The following is a 23,083-nucleotide window of genomic DNA, read 5'->3' on the forward strand; positions in this document are numbered from 1 at the left end:
GTTTTGCATGAGATAAGGGAAACAGAAAAGGAACTCTGAGGTGACCTGAAAGAAAGAAGTTATCATCTGGAAAACCCTGATGGGGAAAGTTTCTTTGGCAAGACACTGAAGTGGCTGATTGGAAAGAATTAGTTTATGTGTGTGTCCAACAAGCAACAAATCTCTCTGAAAACTGACAAGAGCCTTCCTGAGTGGTAACCATTTACCTTTCAAGCACCAAAGCCTGGTGAAGATTCATAAATGTTAAATTCCATGCACAGTATAAAAATTGCCTGATTCCAGTGAACTTGCAGGAGTGAGAAGTGAGATTGGACGGTGAATCAAAGAACTTTTATGAACTTAAACATTACATACATGTGCGCTTAGAATTAGAAAGGGGTTGTTAATAAATAAGTTAAAATTTGATCCTGTTCTTATGTTTAAAGAAAACCATTACGTTTAAGTAACCATTTGTCTTGGTGAATTTCTATTGCTGCTGTCTTTTGGGATCCTCTGGACCTGTCACAATGTATATAATTAAGCATTAGGTACAGAAATTGTCCAGCAAGGGTGTTTCGAGAGCTGAATGAAATTAGCACGTCAGGGGCTTCCTCTAAAGTTATATTATGCTTTATCCCCATATCAGGCAAGAACGTCTATTGTCAAGCAGATTATCGCTTTCTGAATAATCACTGAAGGGACTGTTTATAACAACACCTTTGCAGTAGTATCTGTGTAAGCCTTCCCAAGGGCTACAGGGTACTCGAATGGGCATAAATATTCCTTTCCCTATCATGTAGGCTCTAATAAGGGCAAACAATTCAAATTGCTGGGAGAGACTGGATGATGGAATGCAGCCGTCTTTATTACTTCATTTCTGTATTTTTCACAATAGCTTAACCTGCACAGTGGTCAATGGGAATGTTTATTAAATCTTGTTGTGCCAGAAGTCAAAAGATAGTTACATGGAAACAATCATAATCTGCTTCTTCAGGTTCATCTGTAGATGATGTTAAAAAGGCTGTTGAGTTAATAGTAATACAGTCATGGAAGGGCAGGTGAATTCACTAGGGAAAATTTCATAGTAGCTCAAAAGTGATTGAGTCATGTGGCCTGTTTGATTAGATGTCAAGAAAGCTGGCACTGAATGCTGTATGTATTTCACTCTGGGTTTCAAAGGTACCTCAGGTCTTTCTTTATTACTCAATCAGAAGGCCATGACCACTCTTCTAGTTTGTTGTTTGTTTTAAATGATGCTAATCATTGTGTTAAATGTCTGATCTGCAGCATAAGTCTTGTGTGATTCCAAAATTCCTGTGAAGTCTTTGGGGAGGGGATTATCTTGAGATTCCAACACTGAAGGAATTGAACAACATTTCTTAACTGTAATTCATGTCCAATGGCTGTAAAGCTGCGAGTTTTTTTTTTAAACCACTTCTTCCTCACTCATACACAGTCTCTATACACAACAATAGTGATCAAAGTTGGGAGGCAAACTTTTTTTTCCCCAAAATGAGCAACAATTCTCCATCAAAGCTAAGTCTGAAACCTTCTTCTAGTGAGACACAGGACTGGTAGCTGTGGTAGCTGGGGTACATATGGGGGGTGGTGGGAGAGTCTTGCCCATAAGGAATCTTTTAATTCCTCATTCTGCAAGAATAGGGTCCCATGTCTGACATTGGGTCCCCCAGGGTTTTATTTTCACCTTCTGTTTGTTAACCATTTGGCACCTGATTTCTTTCCTCTCTCAATCAGCCTGCAGGACTTCTCAGTCTTTTATTTCTTTGCTGCGTCTATTTCCTACACTTATCTGACCCTGTTACTCCCTTTGTTTCTGTCTCTTTCTTTTCTCATTATTTTTAAAAAAAAAAGAATTCCAAAGTAGTTAATTTTCTATTTTAAAAGGAAAAGAAATGGTTGCACAAGGGAAAGACTGATAATCAGGCAATGGTGTTTCCCTTCTAAAATGTTGAATCAATGTATGAAAGTTTCAGAAGTGAAAAAAAAATTAGGCACTTGATAATTCATTTTATAATGTCTAAAAGATTTTCTTCATGTACTTAAAAATCTGCTAATTACTGGCTTGTTTTGGTCCATAACCTGTTTTATCTTTGAAGAGTTTCAAGTAGAACATTTAACTTGAGCTCAGTGCTGTTTTGAAAAAGCTGAAAGCACTGGGGCTTAACATGGTCTGATCTGCAAGGATCACAGTGCGGCTTTAACGCAAACAGAGGAACAACTGACATGGTCTTTGCCCTCAGACAGCTCCAAGAAAAGTGCAGAAAACAAAACAAAGGACTCTACATCACCTTTGTTGACCTCACCAAAGCCTTCGACACCGTGAGTAGGAAAGGGCTTTGGCAAATACTAGAGCACCTCGGATGCCCCCCAAAGTTCCTCAACATGGTTATCCAACTGCACGAAAACCAACAAGGTCGGGTCAGATACAGCAATGAGCTCTCTGAACCCTTCTCCATTAACAATGGCGTGAAGCAAGGCTGCGTTCTCGCACCAACCCTCTTTTCAATCTTCTTCAGCATGATGTTGAACCAAGCCATGAAAGACCTCAACAATGAAGACGTTGTTTACATCCGGTACCGCCTGGATGGCAGTCTCTTCAATCTGAGGCACCTGCAAGCTCACACCATGACACAAGAGCAACTTGTCCGTGAACTACTCTTTGCAGACAATGCCTAGTTATGTCCCAGTGAGGATCAAAGGAAAGGCTGGAAGTCATAGGGAGACTTGGTTTTCGAGGAATATTGGAAATTTAGTTGCCCATTCAGAGCCAGCTCTTCAGCGCTTGACGTCCTGTTTTGCGGAAACTGCCAAAATGTTTGGCCTGGAAGTCAGCCTGAAGAAAACTGAGGTCCTCCATCAGCCAGCCCCCCCACATCTCCATCAGGCACACAAAACTCAAACGGTCAACCAGTTTACCTATCTTGGCTGCACCATTTCATCGGATGCAAGGATCGACAACGAGATAGACAACAGACTCGCCAAGGCAAATAGCGCCTTTGGAAGACTACACAAGAGTCTGGAAAAACAACCAACTGAAAAACCTCACAAAGATTAGCGTATACAGAGCCGTTGTCATACCCACACTCCTGTTCGGCTCCGAATCATGGGTCCTAGAACGCTTCCACCAGCGTTGTCTCTGCTCCATCCTCAACATTAATTGGAGCGACTTCATCCCTAACATCGAAGTACTCGAGATGGCAGAGGCCGACAGCATCGAATCCACGCTGCTGAAGATCCAACTGCGCTGGGTAGGTCACATCTCCAGAATGGAGGACCATCGCCTTCCCAAGATCGTGTTGTATGGTGAGCTCTCCACTGGCCACCGTGACAGAGGTGCACCAAAGAAGAGGTACAAGGAGTGCCTAAAGAAATCTCTTGGTGCCTGCCCCATTTACCACTGCCAGTGGGCTGATATCGCCTCAAACCATGCATCTTGGCGCTTCACAGTTCGGCGGGCAGCAACCTCCTTTGAAGAAGACCGCAGAGCCCACCTCACTGACAAAAGACAAAGGAGGAAAATCCCAACACCCAACCAACCAATTTTCCCCTGCAACCGTGTCTGCCTGTCCCGCATCGGACTTGTCAGCCACAAACGAGCCTGCAGCTGACGTGGACATTTACCCCTCCATAAATCTTCGTCTGCGAAGCCAAGCCAAAGAGAAGAAGAGAGAGAATGTACATATAGATTAGCAGGTCAGGGTTAAGTCAGTCTCTTGGACTGCAGAAAAAAATCTTTAAGGTGGGGGTGTGGGCAAGAGAGTGTGCTACCATTTTAACAGTAAATATATCTTTAATCTGAAATGTCAAATCAGTTTCACATTCTGTAGTTGGTGCTGCTCTGTTCCTTATTTAAATTTTAGCCATTTGTGATCTTTAATCATTTTTATTTCAATATTGATCATAATTGATTAGCACCTTTTAATTTAATATACTGTTCATTCAAATAACTTAGCTGGGTTAGTTTCAGTAAGTCCAGGAGAAAAGTTTAATTTCAGTCTTTAAGAAATATACTGCAAAGACAGGGCTGGATTTGCCAATCATCATTACTAAGCAAGGTCAGGGTTGAAATGCCAGTTTCCTCCCCTGTGGCTCACATTATGTCTCCAGCTCTTATTTTTTTCTCTCTTATTTCTTGTGGGCCTCCTCTAATTCTGCTTTTTTATTTATTTGATGCAGTTTTTTCCCCATTAGCTGTTCTCTCTCAGCTGTATTTCTCGTATTCTAAATTCTTTCTCCTGCTCTGTGTCATTTTGGAACAGTTCTGGTAAGCAAGACTTGGAGAGGACTGCTCCCTTTTCTGATGTATGAGTACCTTTTAACTATTGTAGCAGCTACTACAGAAGATGCTACTAAATAAAGGAAAGCACACACAAAAGTAGTCAACTCAAGACTGGTTTATTGCAGACATTCACAGACCTTTTATCCCCTGCCTGTTAACGAGCTAGTTAGTGAACAGGAGCAGCAGGTTAAAGCTATGAGCCATTAGCGCCCCGTGCCTTGAGACAGGGGCTTCATCTGATCCACTCGCTGTACTGATCCAGCACCGCTAGCCCACAATGTGTCAGGTAAGTCTGTGAACTGACGGTGGCAGTTTGCAATACCAAGCTGTGCGCCCGCTACACTATCATAAATTTAGCCAGCGAGCTCTGTTCTGGACTCCTTCTCAATTCCTACCCGTTTTTTAAACTGAGTTGCGCAACTTTGTGTCCAGTTTAAGTTTGTATACTTCGGATACAAATGACACATTTGCTGTACCATGGCAGTTCCATCTCTAATCTCCTGCCTCTTTTACAAATTAAAACATTTTATCTGGGACTCCCTGGCCACCTGACTGAATTAAATTTAACCTCAGACAAATGATATAAACTTGTATAATCACTGCAGTCATGTAACCTTAAACCTTATTAATCCAGTGACCTATATGCTTTATTTCTCTTAGTTCATTTATAGATGTCAGCAGGGAATAAGATCAACTTTAAATAAAGGACCACAATGTTCCCGGGAATGGGCTATGGAGTCCAGGCTCCAGGGTCCAGGAGGTGCACTGTCAACTCTGTCCAAAGTCCTGGTCTCACTCCATTTATTCCATCCGTGTCAATGGTTTTTGAGAGATCCTTGCTAACTACGTCAATGTGGAAGTCATCCCGTACTGAAATGAAATTAGCAGAATAGAACACACACACACACACAGATAGCAAAATATTACTTTGAAGCATACAGATTTATTTCAAATATTTATATCAATTTGTATACGCGAAGTGAATAAGGAGACGTCAATTTCTGACATCTGTCTGAAGCCTTTAGCTCTCACTCCAAAGATACAGAGATTTCATTCTATATTTATACAATTTCAAATGGGTAAGATTTCTCCCACCTTTGCATTTCATCATAAAACTCCATGCTCTCAGCTCTGTTTTCTGGTGTTTATTTTGCTCAAAGGAATGGGATCAGGGTTTGTTAAATAATCAACATTACCTGGAAAGATACAATTTTAATGATGTTTATGTCAGCTTAATTTTACTTTTATGTTTATGCAAGCCATTTCTAATCTCTCTGCAAAGTCTACAGTCGGTTTTCTGTCGAGTTTGCAAAATGAGTTCAGCCATTTTGTGACACACTATGATTTTAGCCATTTTATAATTATAAACTGCCTTCTCATTCTAACAACAAAAGCTTTAAGCATTGAGATATAAATTGCATTTCCACAAATATATAACAAAAATAAAGATACATAACCAGCGTTTTGGGCTTGACCTTTTTTGCTCATACCTTGATGAAGGGCTTAAGCCTGAAATGTTGGTTATGTATCTATATCCTTGCTATATAAAGGACACTTTTGACCTGCTGAGTTTCTCCAGCATTGTATTTTTACTGATTTACTGATTTCTACTGCATTTCTACTAATACTTCTGGTGTTTGAACTGGGCTGGAAGTCCATTGCAGAGTCCAAATGCTTTCTAAGTGCCTGGCATGGATCCAAACTTTGCTGGATAATATTTAGTTATTCCCAATCGCCCTCTGTTTTGCTCAGAGCAAATCCAGCCTTTAATTCTGCGTCCGGAAATTCGCAACGTTATTGAGGGCACGCCACATCATTCTGCTCGCGAAACGGCGCCCAAGGCATCCTTGAAATTTACTGCCCATGAAATATTCGATTGGAGGGCGTGGTTTTCCCACGTCCATCACCAAGAGGGTATTCTGTTTCTAAACTTTGCGCAGTTTAGTTTCGCACCTACTCTGAAAGGCTGTGATTCAACAGGACTCTGGAATTGCTCGGCAAGATCTTCACTGAAAGCTGAAGAAATTTGCAAAAAAAGACGGAAATGTTGCACTCCAATCTCAGGGACTGCAAGGTAAAGCACAAAGAATAACATTTTGTGTTATTGTTCAAAAGTCAGAAACGAAAGTGCGCATAGAATTCTGAAGCCAACACAAAGTGTGGTTTTGGTGTTGGAATTTCTGTCCCACCAGCAACATAACAATCGAGTGTTTTAAAAGATTGGATCTGAGATCTACCATCAGTAATATTATAATGTCCACACTGCTTAAAATCTGTAGCTTGTGTGATTTTTCCAAATCTACACATAGTTCCATCCGTGGTGTTGCAGTTCTCTCCAACATTCCTAAAAGTTGCAGATAGATTTATTTGCCTCTGTCTGTAAGTAATCCTTCGGGACAAAAGAATGAAGGGAATTTAATGCCTGTGAGCTAGAGGAAAGCGAGAGAGCTGAAATGAGCTTGCATCGAAACAGGAAAGTAAATAACATTTGTGCTGTGATAAGTGAATAGTTAGCAGAAGGGGTGAGTGGAATAAGGGACTCGTGTTCCTTCTGTGGTTTGGATAGCACTGAAGAAGAAAAAAAAATCAATACTATGCGGGTCAAGAATGCCACTGCAAACATTAGTGAATGTACATGCACAAATTAATTGGAATACAGACAGGCATCGTGGTAACAGGTCCTTCCTGCCCACGAGCCACTGCTTAATTACACCCATTGGTTTACCAGAGTGAAAACCTCCCCACCCTGTTCGTCTTTGGAGTGTGGAGGAAACCAGAGCACCCGGGCAAAACCCCACGCAGGAGAGAACATTCAAACTCCTGACAGCGATGGATTTGAACCCAGGTTGCCGATACTGTAATCTTTCTTTGGCTTGGCTTCTCGGACGAAGATTTATGGAGGGGTAAATGTCCACGTCAGCCTTAGGCTCGTTTGTGGCTGACAAGTCCGATGTGGGACAGGCAGACACGGTTGCAGCGGTTGCAAAGGAAAATTGGTTGGTTGGGGTTGGGTGTTGGGATTTTCCTCCTTTGTCTTTTGTCAGTGAGGTGGGCTCTCCGGTCTTCTTCAAAGGAGGTTGCTGCCCGCCAAACTGAGAGGCGCCAAGATGCACGGTTTGAGGCGAGATCAGCCCACTGGCGGTGGTCAATGTGGAAGGCACCAAGAGATGTTTTTAAGCAGTCCTTGTGCCTCTTTGATGCACCTCTGTCTCGGTGGCCAGTGGAGAGCTCGCCATAGAGCACGATCTTGGGAAGGCAATGGTCCTACATTCTGGAGATGTGACCCACCCAGTCTTCAAAAAGGCCAACTGAACACTTCAAATACAGGGCTGGGTATTTATGGAACAGATCTGATTAAAGCCTGTTGCTGTTCGGATGCAACGTGATGGAGTAGTGGCCGGACAGTGAACTCCAGCCCTCTCCAGAAAAGTCGGGAAAAACAAAGGAAAACACAAAGGCACAGAAATAAAAGTGAAAAAAAAGTGAGTATAAAGGTGGAAAGAAGATGGCGACAAAAAAAGAAAAATCGAAAGCAACGGTAAGAAGAGAGGATGAGAAGACAACGGAGGAAGAAGGTGAAGGCCTTACCTGTTCGAAGAGGCCCGCGGTGGAGAGAGAAACCCGCTCCCTCAGGTCGGTAGATAATGGACTACAAAAATGGCTCGCTGAGCCGAGAAAAAGTGCGCAACCGCGCATGCGCATGAAAAAAAACACACCGACGGGAGGGGGGACCAGCTGGGGAGTCGATCTCCACAGCCGGCAACGACAGCTGCAGAACACCTGCAGCAAGAAGAGACCACAGAAGACAATGGAAACAAGAAAGAAGAGAAGAAAAGGGCAACAAAGAAACAACAGATGGCCAACCCAGAGGAAGAAGAAGAGGAAGAGGAAGAGTACAGTGAAATAGAAGAAGAAAAGAAAGGCAAGATAAAGAAGGTACTTTCTCTTATTAAAGGATACATGGAGTCATTTAAAGAATGGCAAACACAGGAATTTAATGATTTAAGAAAAAGAATAAACAACACAGAAGAGAAAATGAATAAAATAGAGATGACCTTAACAGAAATGGGAAAGAAAATGGACAAGATGGAAGAGCGGGCAGTAGCAGCAGAAATGGAGGTAGAAGACTTAAAAAAGAAATTGGAGGAATCTAATAAAAAAGCGATAGAGACACAAGAACTGTTAACTCAAAAAATAGATATAATGGAAAATTATAACAGAAGAAATAACATAAAGATAGTGGGCCTTAAGGAAGATGAAGAAGGCAAGAATATGAGGGAGTTTATAAAAGATTGGATCCCTAAGACCCTAGGATGTCCAGAACTACAGCAAGAAATGGAAATAGAAAGGGCACATAGAGCATTGGCCTCTAAACCACAACCACAACAAAAACCAAGATCTATTGTAGTAAAATTCCTAAGATATACTACAAGAGAAAAGGTACTGGAGAAGACAATGAAAAAAGTAAGAGAGGGCAACAAACCACTGGAGTATAAAGGGCAAAAAATCTTCATTTATCCAGATATAAGTTTTGAACTCCTAAAGAAGAGAAAAGAGTTCAATACAGCAAAGGCGATTTTATGGAAGAAAGGGTATAAATTTATACTAAAGCATCCAGCGGTATTGAAAATATTTATTCCAGGACAACAAAACAGACTATTCTCGGACCCAGAAGAAGCACGAAAATTTGCAGAACAATTACAAAAATAGACTGAGGGATGAAGACGGGTAATGAGAGTAAAAATGATCACGATTGATATGTATGTGGGTAAAGAGGTATAAGAGTGAATATATAAAATGTGCATATGTGAAGGTATCTGTACTTAGAGGAAAATATAGATAGTATAGACAAGAATGAATAAGGGAAGGAAATGGAATAGAGAGAATAAGGAGGGAATTAAAAGAGTGACCTTTGTTACATATGAAAAGTGAAATCTTTTCTGGGGAGGGCTGGGTGGGGAGAAATAGCGGTCACTGCAAAATCAGTTGACGCTTGCGAGTGAATTCGCAAACCCAAATGGAGAGGGGAGATGTGGTTGTCCGACAAGGGATAAAGGACAACTCAGGAGGGGAAGGGGAGATTGGAGATAAAGAAGATAGAAATAGGAGAATAAGGAAAATGTTGGATGTTGTAGGAATGTTGTCTTATAAAGAGTTGAAAATAAGAAAACAGAAATGGAAAAGGAGGAAAGGTAATGATGGAAAAACGGAAGGAGAAGATAAACAAAGTATAAAATGGCTACGCTGAACTATATGACTTTAAATATTAATAGAATACATAACCAAATTAAAAGGAAGAAACTACTAAATTTACTGAAAAAGGAAAAAATTGATATAGCATTTGTCCAAGAAACACACTTAACTGAATTGGAGCACAAGAAATTAAAGAGAGATTGGGTAGGACATGTAACAGCAGCATCATATAATTCAAAAGCAAGAGGAGTGGCTATATTAATTAGTAAAAATGTGCCATTTAAAATAGAAGAGGAAATAATAGATCCAGCAGGGAGATATGTTATGATAAAATGTCAGATATATTCGGAGTTTTGGAATCTACTTAATGTATATTCACCTAACGAAGAAGATCAAAAGTTTATGCAAGATATCTTTTTGAAGGTAGCTAATACGCAAGGGAACATACTAATAGGAGGGGATTTCAACCTGAATTTGGATCCAAATATGGATAAAACGGGGAAAAAAATTAACAGGAAGAACAAAGTAACCAAATTTATAATTAAATCAATGCAAGAAATGAAACTTTTGGATATATGGAGGAAACAAAACCCAAAAGAAAAAGAATACTCATACTACTCGGCTAGACATAAAACATACTCAAGAATAGACCTATTTTTGTTATCAGCTAGTATGCAGGATAGAGTAAGAAAAACAGAATATAAAGCGAGAATACTATCGGACCATTCACCCTTAATATTGACAGTAAAGCTAGAGGACATCCCTCCAAGAATGTATAGATGGAGATTGAACCCCATGCTACTTAAAAGACAGGATTTTAGAGAATTTATTGAAAAACAATTAAAAATGTATTTTGAAGTAAATACGGAATCAGTGGAAGGTAAGTTTATACTATGGGACGCAATGAAAGCATTCATTAGAGGGCAAATAATAAGCTATGTAACCAAGATGAAGAAGGACTATAATCAGGAAACAGAGCAGTTGGAAAGGGAAATAGTAAACATAGAAAAAAAATTAGCAATGAAGGAAGATACAACTAAAAGAAGAGAATTGGCAGATAAAAAAATAAAATATGAAACATTACAAACATATAAGGTAGAGAAGAATATAATGAAGACAAAACAGAAATATTATGAACTAGGGGAAAAAACGAACAAATTCCTAGCATGGCAGCTTAAGACAGAACAAGCTAAGAAAATGGTATTGGCATCAAGGAAAAAAGACAAACAAATTACATATAATCCAAAAGAAATTAAGGAAAACTTTAGAGAATTCTATGAACAATTATACCGAACTGAAAACGAAGGGAAAGAAGGGAAAATAGAGGAATTTTTGACTAAAATTGAACTACCAAAACTACAAATAGAGGAACAAAATAAATTAACCGAACCATTTGGAATAGTAGAAATACAAGAGATAATAAAAAAATTACCAAATAATAAGACACCAGGAGAGGATGGATTTCCAATAGAATTCTACAAAACATTTAAAGACTTATTAATACCGCCCCTCCTGGATGTAATCAACCAGATTGATGAAACACAAAGCTTACCAGATTCATGTAAAACAGCAATAATTACAGTAATACTAAAACAAGGGAAAGATCCACTCTTACCAACGTCATATAGACCAATATCTTTGCTAAACACAGACTATAAGATAATAGCTAAACTATTAGCAAACAGATTAGCAGAACAGGTACCGAAAATTGTAAATTTAGACCAAACTGGATTTATCAAAAAAAGACGCACAACAGACAATATTTGTAAATTTATTAACTTAATTCATGCAGTAGAAGGAAATAAAGCACCTGCAGTAGCAGTTGCTTTAGACGCAGAGAAGGCCTTCGACAGAGTAGAATGGAATTATTTGTTCAAAGTATTGCAAAAATTCAGTTTACTGGAGAAGTATATTAATTGGATTAAAGCATTATATAAGGGACCGTTAGCGAAAGTGACAGTAAATGGACATGTATCAAAGCAATTTAACTTAAGCAGGTCAACGCGGCAGGGATGCCCACTATCACCTATATTGTTTGCGCTAGCTATAGAACCACTAGCAGAATTGATAAGAATGGATAATAATATAAAAGGAATAAAAATAAAAGACAGGGACTATAAAATCAGTCTATTTGCGGATGATGTTATAGTGTACTTAACAGAACCAGAACTATCAATAAAAGAATTATATAAGAAATTGAAGGAATATGGAGAAGTGTCGGGTTACAAGATAAACGTAAATAAAAGTGAAGCAATGCCTATGAATAATGCGGATTTCTCAAAATTTAAGAAGGAATCTCCATTCAGATGGCAAATGCAGGCAATAAGATACCTAGGTGTACAAATAAACAAAAATCTAGGCCAATTATATAAACTCAATTATAATCCACTAATGAAAAAATTACAGGACGATTTAGAGCATTGGAAAGATCTACCACTAACACTGATAGGAAGGATAAACTGTATTAAAATGAACATTTTTCCAAGGATATTATACTTATTTCAGGCATTGCCAATACAACTGACAGAAAAATTCTTCAAAGAGTTAAAGAAAATAATAAGGAAATTTTTATGGAGAGGGGGGAATCCGAGGATAGCACTAGACAAATTAACAGAATGGTATAAACAAGGAGGCTTACAATTGCCAAACTTTAAAAATTATTATAGAGCCGCACAATTAAGATACCTATCAGATTTTTATCAAACAAGGGAAAAACCAGACTGGACGAGATTAGAATTAGATAAAATAGGGGAAAAGATACCTGAACACATATTATATAAATGGGATGAAAAATTGGTACAATATAGAACTTCTCCAGTATTACATCATCTCCTCAATATTTCGAAGAAGATCCATGTAGAAAGAAATAAAACAAATTATCAATTACCAAAACTAATATTGACGCAAAATAAGCTACTCCCTTTTACAATAGACAACCTTTCCTTTAGAGAATGGGAAAAAAAGGGATTAAAAGAATAGAAAATTGTTTTTCAGGAAGTAGATTCTTATCCTTTGAACAAATGAGAGATAAGTACAATATAACTGGAGATACAGCGCTGGCATATTACCAACTGAGATCCTACTTGAAGGTTAAATTAGGAAGCAATTTGAGTTTACCAGAGGGAAGTAACCTTGAATATGTGATTACAGATACAATGTTAATCAAAAGATTTATAACAAATATGTATATTAAACTGCAAGAAAAGGAGAATGAGGAAACAAATGGTAAAACTAAACAAAAATGGGAACAAGATTTAAATATAAAGATAAAAAAGAAAACATGGGAGAAATTATGTTCTGGAACGATGAGAAATACAATAAATACGAGGCTACGTATGATACAATATAATTGGTTACACAGACTATACATTACACCGCAAAAGTTAAATAAATGGGACCCAACAGTATCTGATAGATGTTTTCGATGTAAAAAAGAAATGGGAACAACAATTCATGCAATCTGCACATGTGAGAGATTAGAAAAATTTTGGGATGATCTCAATCAGATATTAAATAAAATAACAGAAAACAATATACCAAAGAATCCAGAGATCTTTCTCCTAAGTAACATAAAAAACAAAGAATTTGGAATTGATTTGGAGGATGCACAAAAAAGATTTGTTAAGATAGCCCTAGCCGTAGCAAAAAAATGTATTATGTCAACCTGGAAATTGGATGATAATTTGAAAATACAACAATGGTATATAGAAATGAATAAATGTATTCCATTAGAAAAAATAACATATAGTTTAAGAAATAATATTGAAATATTCGAACAAGTATGGGAGCCTTACATTAAATACAATAGTGAAAACCTACCGGTGACAAACATTACCTAAGTTGATGGAAGGAGAAGGAAAGAAAAGAATGGACTCTGTAGAATTTCTGGTGTATTTTTGTTGAATGACAACATTGTCTGACTGAATTAATGCAACCTAGATTGTATACCTAAAATGGATGAGGGGGGGGGGTGGGGGGGTGGCTTGGGAGGAGGGAGGGGGGGGAGAAAAAGTCACTGTAAATGTGTGAAAAAGAAAAAGTGTATATCATGGCTAATGTGATTTATGGTGTGAAAAAAAAAAAAGCCTGTTGCTGTTCCAGTAACTATATTCTGATTTATTGACAGGCATGGGAGATTGCAGGTCTTCCCCTTTCCACGACCAGCAATGAGGCTTGCAAAATATATGATGCTCTACTGACTCAGGTAAGGCTTCATTCTAATGGCATTAATTAAATTCATTCATTAATATTTTTCAGCACTCCTGTCATTATTTTTAGGATAATGGAGATCCTTCAATTTAATAATTTCAGTCCAGAAGGATTTAGTTTGTTTTCAAGATGGTGGACATTTTTTTTTAAACAAAGAGCTTGGTGATTATTCACTTTAATAGGAGCATACTTTGGGAATGTAGGATCAATATAATGAGGGCCCATGCTATTGAAACAGAAAAGTAAGAATTTGGAAAAGCTGAAGTAGAAGCTTGAATGGCTGGGACTGGCCATAGTTGCAGATACAGATCTGATGAGGTCATGAAGGATTTACAAATGGAAATTCCAAAACTCTGCAGCCTGTGATGTAAAATGAATCCCATCCACGAATGTGCTCTTTGGCCCGTGAAAGGGTTGCTTTAAGGCAGGATTAGAAGGAAAATGGAATTGAGTTGGAATTCATATTTTCTAAACAACTGGATATGTATATTTTTTAAATTTGAATAATTGTAAGAGTTTTGAATTTCTTGACTCCTGTTAAGTTACCATGGAATAGACCAGGGGCAGGCAACCTTTTACCTTTCATGGGCCAGATGATGTGTCAGTGATTGAATGGTGGGCCTCGCTGGATGAAATAAATGGACAGATGGAATTGATACATAAATGAAATTAACATGATGATGCATTTCAGGTCATGGAAAGGCATCTTTAAATCTAGAAATGCACAAAAAATCACGAGTTAGTCATTAAAATGACACAATTTTTAAAAACACGTTGTAGCGGCCCGCGCACAGAGACACAGACCGGCCCACAAAATGGCCGACAAACACGGACCTAGGGGTGATACCAACCGTCGTCCCAGGTGACCTTCCGCATGGTGGGAAGATGGGGAACTATGGTGGGAATGCTGGCCATTCTGATGATGTGGGGCCCTGATATCAGCACCTGGGGTCCATATGTGTGTGACGGCTAGATCAATAAACCAGCCTTGATTCCAAGACTTTGTGTGTGTGTCATTCTTCTCCATGTTTGCATAGCTCAACTGCCACAACATTAAAGTCAAAAAGGAGAAAAGTTAGTCACAATGAAAACAAAATGACTAACCCCAAAACAGACAGCAAAAAGGGGGCGAGAATGTCACACGGAGAGGGGGGGAAGGAGAACGTCACGCGGAGAGGGGGGAGGAGAAGGTCACGCGGAGAGGGGGGAGGAGAAGGTCACGCGGAGAGGGGGGAGGAGAAGGTCACGCGGAGAGGGGGGAGGAGAAGGTCACGCGGAGAGGGGGGAGGAGAAGGTCACGCGGAGAGGGGGGAGGAGAAGGTCACGCGGAGAGGGGGGAGGAGGAGAAGGTCACGCGGAGGGGGGGGAGGAGAAGGTCACGCGGAGAGGGGGGAGGAGAACGTCACGCGGAGAGGGGGATGAGAATGTCACGCGGAGAGGGGGGAGGAGAACGTCACGCGGAGAGGGGGGAGGAGAACGTCACGCGGAGAGGGGGGGAGGAGGAGAACGTCACGCGGAGAGGGGGGGAGGAGGAGAACGTCACGCGGAGAGGGGGGGAGGAGGAGAACGTCACGCGGAGAGGGGGAGGAGGAGAACGTCACGCGGAGAGGGGGAGGAGGAGAACGTCACGCAGAGATTGGGGAGGAGGAGAACGTCACGCGGAGAGGGGGGAGGAGAAGGTCACGCGGAGAGGGGGGAGGAGGAGAAGGTCACGCGGAGAGGGGGGAGGAGGAGAAGGTCACGCGGAGAGGGGGGAGGAGGAGAAGGTCACGCGGAGAGGGGGGAGGAGAAGAAGGTCACGCGGAGAGGGGGGAGGAGGAGAAGGTCACGCGGAGAGGGGGGGGAGGAGGAGAAGGTCACGCGGAGAGGGGGGAGGAGGAGGAGAAGGTCACGCGGAGAGGGGGGGAGGAGGAGAAGGTCACGCGGAGAGGGGGGGAGGAGGAGAAGGTCACGCGGAGAGGGGGGGAGGAGGAGAAGGTCACGCGGAGAGGGGGGGAGGAGGAGAAGGTCACGCGGAGAGGGGGGAGGAGGAGAAGGTCACACGGAGAGGGGGGGAGGAGGAGAAGGTCACGCGGAGAGGGGGGGAGGAGGAGAAGGTCACGCGGAGAGGGGGGGAGGAGGAGGAGAAGGTCACGCGGAGAGGGGGGGAGGAGGAGAAGGTCACGCGGAGAGGGGGGGAGGAGGAGAAGGTCACGCGGAGAGGGGGGGAGGAGGAGGTCACGCGGAGAGGGGGGGAGGAGGAGAAGGTCACGCGGAGAGGGGGGGAGGAGGAGAAGGTCACGCGGAGAGGGGGGAGGAGGAGAAGGTCACGCGGAGAGGGGGGGAGGAGGAGAAGGTCACGCGGAGAGGGGGGGAGGAGGAGAAGGTCACGCGGAGAGGGGGGGAGGAGGAGAAGGTCACGCGGAGAGGGGGGGAGGAGGAGAAGGTCACGCGGAGAGGGGGGGAGGAGGAGAAGGTCACGCGGAGAGGGGGGGAGGAGGAGAAGGTCACGCGGAGAGGGGGGGAGGAGGAGAAGGTCACGCGGAGAGGGGGGGAGGAGGAGAAGGTCACGCGGAGAGGGGGGGAGGAGGAGAAGGTCACGCGGAGAGGGGGGGAGGAGGAGAAGGTCACGCGGAGGGGGGGGAGGAGGAGAAGGTCACGCGGAGGGGGGGAGGAGGAGAAGGTCACGCGGAGAGGGGGGGAGGAGGAGAAGGTCACGCGGAGAGGGGGGGAGGAGGAGAAGGTCACGCGGAGAGGGGGGGAGGAGGAGAAGGTCACGCGGAGAGGGGGGGAGGAGGAGAAGGTCACGCGGAGAGGGGGGGAGGAGGAGAAGGTCACGCGGAGAGGGGGGGAGGAGGAGAAGGTCACGCGGAGAGGGGGGGGAGGAGGAGAAGGTCACGCGGAGAGGGGGGGAGGAGGAGAAGGTCACGCGGAGAGGGGGGGAGGAGGAGAAGGTCACGCGGAGAGGGGGGGAGGAGGAGAAGGTCACGCGGAGAGGGGGGAGGAGAAGGTCACGCGGAGATTGGCGAGGAGGAGAAGGTCACGCGGAGAGGGGGGGCTACCCACAAAGAGAGGAGGTGCAACCCTCAAAGAGAGGAGGTGCAACCCTCAAAGAGAGGAGGTGCAACCCTCTGAGAGGGAGTCCAACGCAGGCAGGTGATTGCAGAGAGATGAGGAATCACACAAATATATACAGAGTCATATACATACACACACACAGGAAAAAGCCTCGCATATAGAAACAGGAAATGAGAGAGAAGAACCACACAGATGAGTTGAAAGAACATTACAGAAAGAGGTGGTGGTGCAGAGAGAGGTATTCTCACAGACGTAGGGGCTTCACAGAAGAGATTGTCCTCAAGCAGAGAAGGCTCTCTCAGACAGTGGGGGAGAGGAAGAGAACGACACGGTGAAGGAGAGTGGAGGAAGAAAGATGGGGGCGGGGGGTGTGGTATCCACAACAGAGGGCAGGGGTTCTCCAGTACACCAAGAATAGTGGGGGGGGAGGAATGCCTTACACTAAGGGGGGCAGCTGCACATCGGGTCGGATACTTTTGGATTGCCACCCCTGCCTGGAATAGACAAACCTTTAACGCATCTGAGGCAGTAATTGTGAAATCTTTTCTGACAAACCAGCTGAGAGTTGTTTCAGGAAATCTGAGCGATTCCTCAAGCTAATTAATCTTGGAAAATCTCAGTCAGCATGGTTAGTGCAATGCCATTTCCAGGCCAGAGAACTGGGTTTGAACCCGGCACTGTCTATTGGTATTGTGTGGGTTCTCCCCATGTTCATGGGGGTTTCCTGTCAGTACTCTGCTTTCTTCCCACCTTTCAAAATGTATGGGGATTGTAGGTTAGTTGGGGTATTTGGGCCAGTATGGGCACATGGGCCAGAGGGGCCTGTTTCTGTGTTCTATGTCTAAATTTAAAAAAAATAAAATAAAATTTGTTCTTCTGACACACTGCTTGTCATAAGAGTGTTTCACTGTGTATTCCACAGTGGGCAACTTGGACGAATGATGAAAGCCTTGGAGGAGTTGAGAAATGTCAGTCTCAGCTACATGCAGCAGATCCAGACTTTGGTGAGTAGAGAATTAATTATTTTATCAATTGATGTCCAAACCTCCTGAGAGATCAGGGGTGTGCAGTGAATACTTTTAAGTAAGAGCATTAAAAGTAAGTGCAGAAGAGAAAGAGAAAGGATAACAACCTCTCTACATCAGCAGGATCAAGGAGCTGGTTATATACTTCTGGAGAGAGGCGCAGCTCATTCTGTGGTCCGCATTAATGGTTCCAAGGAGGAGATAGTAGACCGCTTTAAGTTCTGGGGTTAAAATCTTCATTGATGTGTCCTGATCCATACATATTAAAGTGGAAATGGCTGTGAAAACACATCAGCACTTCTATGTCCTCAGAAGCCTGAGTAAATTTAACATGACACCAACATCACTTTTTGAAAAGACTCCATGTTAGGTAACTGCTTCACCCAAACTGCAGAAAGCTGTGAATGTGGCTCATGTATAGCCCCCTCCTCTCCATCAACTCCATCTACAACTCTCGCTGCTCTGGAAAAACCAACTGACATATTGAAAGATTCATTCCATCCTGGCCACAATCACCTCATTCCCCTCCCGTCAGGAAGACTATTCACAAGTATGAAATCATGGATCATCAGATTCCAGGATGGTTACTTTCCCGCAAGTCAGACTCCTGTGAATGAACCCCAAAGTGGCAAAATTATGTGGCCTTTCCTCAGTGCCAACTGATTTATTGCTCTGCATTTTTGTAGCATGTCTTACTTGTACTCTGTATGCGATATTTTCTGACCTACTTGTAAAAGATCCTGCTACACGTGACAATATATCTGATCTTGAATTGTTCTATATACTTCAGATGTTGTGAAGTTTTTTTATACTTTGTAAAAACTATTTGAATTTTACAAAAGACTGCAAAGAATAGATCCAAAAATAGTAAACTTTCAAATAACAAGCTTTTATGTGTCTGGAATTTTCATACACTGGCAAAAACTTCCAACAAAATTGAGCAATTTCAGACACTGGATTAAGGTGTGATACAATGTGCATGCTGGATGGCTGAAAGTATTCTGTAATTCTTTTTTTTACAATTAAGGACATTGGAAAGATTGTTCAGTTTTTCTAAATTTGGTAACATTTATCTGCTCTGTCATAGAACATGCCTGCCAATTGAAACTTGGTGAAAGAATGGGAGAACAGAGTCAACAGCACTTGATAAAGGCTAAGTACAGTGTCCTCCATAATGTTTGGAAGAATGATGCTTTTTCTGCCCCCCTCTATTTGCCCTTGTTCTTAAATTTGTAATCAAACAATTCACATGATTAAAGTGCACATTCCAGATTTTATTCAAAGTTTATTCATATGCATTTTGGTTTGACCATGTAGATATTATAGCACTTTTTGTATATAGTCCACATTTTCAGGATACCATAACGTTTGGGACATTTGGCTTCACAATGTTTGAGTACTCGGTTATGTTTAATTGTTTTATTGGTGCAGATATAAGAGAGTTAGGATTGCTTCTAAACTTTTGATCACCTTTGGAGTCTGTAGTTGCCATTTCTGAACTTGAGGACCAGAGTTGTGCCAATGAAAGTCAAAGAAGCCATTTTGAGGCTGTAAAACAAGAACAAAGCAGTAAGAGACATCACCCAAACCAAATCAACTGTTTGGAAGATCATTGAGAATAAAAAGCATATTGGTGAGCTCAGTAATTGCAAAGGGACTGGTAGGTCAAGGAAGACTTTCACTGGTTCAGGATGCAGGTGTGTTTGTGTTGGAACAAATACCTCCAAACTCATTGGATAGCACTTCATCCCACAGCAAGAAAGTAATCACAAACCTATAAAGCAACAAAGAGTTTTTCAATGCTAAAAACTGGAAAATTAATGAATGGCCAAGTCAGTCACTTGATCTAAATCCAATTGAGCATGCCTTCCATGTGATGAAGAAAAAAACTTAAGGGGAAACAAGCAAGAGCTGAAAATGGCTGTAGGAGAGGTCTGGCAGAGCATCACCAAAGAAGATACTCTGCACTTGGTGATGTCTATAAATCACAGATTTCAAGCAGTCATTGCATGCAAGGGATATGCAACAAAGTACAAAACATGACTACTTTTAACACACATACCATTGCTATGTCCCAAATATTATGGTACCTTGAAATGAAGGGACTGTCTATAAAGTGATGTAATTTCTACATAGTTAAACGGAAATGTATACAAAAAATCCTTGAATAAAACCTGAAATGTGCACTTTGATTGCATGCAAGTTGTTTGATTACAAATTTAAAAACTGGGGGAAAATAAAAGGAAAAAGGTGGCTTTGTCCCAAACATTATGGAGGGCACTGTATTATTTAAAGATGTTCCTTCTTTCCTGGAAATGACTAGTCAGGGACAGTCATACATTTTCTGATGCTGTTTTGAAGGTACTTCTGCAAGAAATTAACCAAAGTTGATATGCCTTCCAGCAAAGCAATGTGACTTAAATTTTTGTTGGAAAATAAATTTAGTATTCAAGTTGGATTGCCAGTTTCTCCAGCTTGTGGTATTGACGGACAGTATCCCATTCATGCTGACTGGGGCCAAGTGTGCTTCAGTGAATATTTACAGCGAGGATGAGCTCACTGATTCATTGCTCCTTGTCTCATGAAAACATAAACAAATGTGTTTTTTTTTAAAAATAAGGTAAACCAGTGTTTTACTTTTATCACGTCAGCCACATTTGATACAGTGTTTATCAGCTTTAACCATGACCCAGTTAAAGGTGTGAATGCTTTATTCATGTCACTCATGACAGGAACTGTTACTTCAATTGCCAATTGAAAAATGAAATACTTAATGTTTGGATTCTATGCAATATTAAATGGAACTTCACTGCCAGAAATGCAGAAGTCTGCAGACAATGTAGGAAAGCCCATCATTGACCTCCTGTCCATACAAGGCATCAACGTGAAGTGTTGCCTCAAAAAGGCAGACAATATTGTAAAGAATCCCCATCACCCTGATTAGGGTCTCTTCTTGTGGCTACCTTCAGTCAGAAGGTACAGAAGCCTCTGCACCTATTAGTTCAAAAACAGAAGCATGCCAAATTTTGGTGGAGTTCAATCAGCAAGATCAGAAAACTCCGACCTTTAATATTTGCATATGTCATGCAACCTGCAGAAACTTGTATGGAAAAGTGCCATCAATTTTATCTGGAACTGTCAGCAAAGTTCAGGCCACTTTATAGAAATTTTCTGGATGCTGGACTCCACTTGATAAAGTTATTGCACAGTTTTCAATCATTGAACACTTTCTCAATGTAATATTGCATTGTAATAATTGCCTTGTTTTTCTTGAGTACCTCATTGCTTGAACCTCCCTTTACTTTTTGGATACCATATATTGTTCATCTTCCTTTTCTCTCTCAGTGATGGGGCAAGTCATTATAAATGGACTGGAGCTGAATGGGGGAATACGATCCATTTTGCTGGATAAGGAACTGGATGCTTCAATCAAGAGGACGATTGAACTTTCAAAAACTCAAAAGATCACTGAGCGGGAACTTTTACATGTGAAGGCATTGGAGCTGTTTGCAAAGGGGTAAGAAGAATTACTTTGTTATGTTTGTTATCTATATTTAAAACTAAAAATTTGATTTCAATGCCCAAAACTGATATTTATTGACAGAGACGAATCAAAGATCTGATCATGTTTTCCTGAAACCTCATTTTAATATAGGTAGTCCAGTCCCCACCATTTAGACCTCCTAGTTTCTGTAAATCACAATTAAATTGATGTTATAGTAACATGGATGCTCTCAAAGTAATGTTAACTTACTAAAATTTATCACTGTCTACCAGGACACCACAGTCATATTATTTTGAACACAAAGTATGGCTTTGGCCAAACGTAGATCAATTCCCTTTTTTTTGACTGGTGCCTTTTTTAAAAAAAAAATACTGCACAGATCAATTTAGTAAGCATTAAGGTATGGCCTATGGAAACTGGTATAAATTTGACCATGCACATCTGATTTTAAAAAATGCTGCAGTGGACAGGCACATTATGGCAATGAACTGCCACAACTACTGAAAATTGCTGTTGGAAGATAAATAAACAATGAGATCTTGATTTCTCTGGTGAGAACAATCAAAACATGACAGAGGAGTGGGCATAAAGATCTTCCTGCAGCATTTCACATATTACTGTGACATAAGGGAGGGAGTGGGGTCGGGAGGGAGTGGGGTTGGGAGAATGAGTGCCTAAAATTAAGGTGCAAGACTAATATTCTTTGGAATATTTTGTTCAGATCTCTTCCAAAGGCATGTGGCGTTTGGGAACAGATCCTTTTGCGCCATCCAACTGATATGCTGGCATTGAAATTAGCACATGATTCTTACTTTTATATGGGACAAGCGACACATTTGAGAGATTCCCTTGCACGAGTCCTTCCCTTCTGGACACCACAAATTCCACTATATGGGTAGGTGCATTACTTTAGCATCGGAAATTACCATTAATATTGTTCTAATATTTTTTTATTTATGTAATTTTATTAAGTTGTGAGAAAAGATAGAAAGAAATCTCCTAATACAAGATATGAAATTTAATTGTCATGCACGAGGTGGTTCATCATCTCTGTTTCTGTGCTGTACATTTCTAAGATTCTATTTCAAGGGAGTGGATGATGTAACCAGTGATGGAATATTAATGAAATTGGTTGAAATGATCATCTGTTGAATATGCTGGATGGTGGGGTGGATGTTGTGAACCAGGGAAGTGCAATACTTGCTCTTTCCAAGGGAAGAGATGGTGAGAGCAAAGGTGTGGGAAATTAAATACATTAAAGGACCCTGTCCACCAGAATGGAGGAGAAGACACAGTCAGGTACAAGGAAGAGATTTCAGAAACTCTCTCTATGGAAAATTTCATAATTGAAGAACGAGGGATGTAGTATGGACTGAAGTTCTCACAAGAGGCAGTGTACGAGGAAATAAAATTACCCCGGTGGTTGTTGAAGCATGGAGGCGAACCACAAATATTGATTGTGTCTGTCTCCTGATAAAGTTCTCAAAAGGGAAGATGTGAAATTAAGAGCAGGGTGGAAATTGACAGCAAAAAATTATGACATTGTATATGAAGGTTATTAATTCATTGTTATTGAAGGTTTAAAAATATTGGAATAAATTTTGATCTTCTGCAACACTTAAAAATGGATAACAGAGCTACTTTAAAAAATTTTCCTAATGTTTTGTTACTATCATTCAGCTAATCTGGGAAATAAATATTTGGAGTAGGATCGCAATGCAGAATAATTTTCAACATAATAGAGATTACAAAATTGACCATACATCAGGGTTCAATAACATAGCTGGGTATCAATGACCTTTTGTTCTTTCCCGA

General features: G+C 41.2%; 1 protein-coding gene across 1 annotated transcript in view; it reads left to right on the plus strand.

The window, feature by feature from the left end:
• Window positions 1-6,055: 6,055 nt before the first annotated feature.
• The window catches only part of ttc38 (tetratricopeptide repeat domain 38), a 36,359-nt gene continuing 19,331 nt past the window's right edge, over window positions 6,056-23,083 (plus strand). Inside the window, exons 1-5 of the mRNA XM_069903597.1 lie at window positions 6,056-6,353; window positions 13,599-13,676; window positions 17,661-17,742; window positions 21,109-21,280; window positions 21,990-22,163. Of these exons, the coding sequence (XP_069759698.1) occupies window positions 6,324-6,353; window positions 13,599-13,676; window positions 17,661-17,742; window positions 21,109-21,280; window positions 21,990-22,163 (536 nt within the window). The 5' untranslated portion in view covers window positions 6,056-6,323. The remainder of the gene's footprint in view (window positions 6,354-13,598; window positions 13,677-17,660; window positions 17,743-21,108; window positions 21,281-21,989; window positions 22,164-23,083) is intronic.

The sequence above is a fragment of the Narcine bancroftii genome, chromosome 11, assembly GCF_036971445.1.
Source record: "Narcine bancroftii isolate sNarBan1 chromosome 11, sNarBan1.hap1, whole genome shotgun sequence".
NCBI lineage: Eukaryota > Metazoa > Chordata > Chondrichthyes > Torpediniformes > Narcinidae > Narcine > Narcine bancroftii.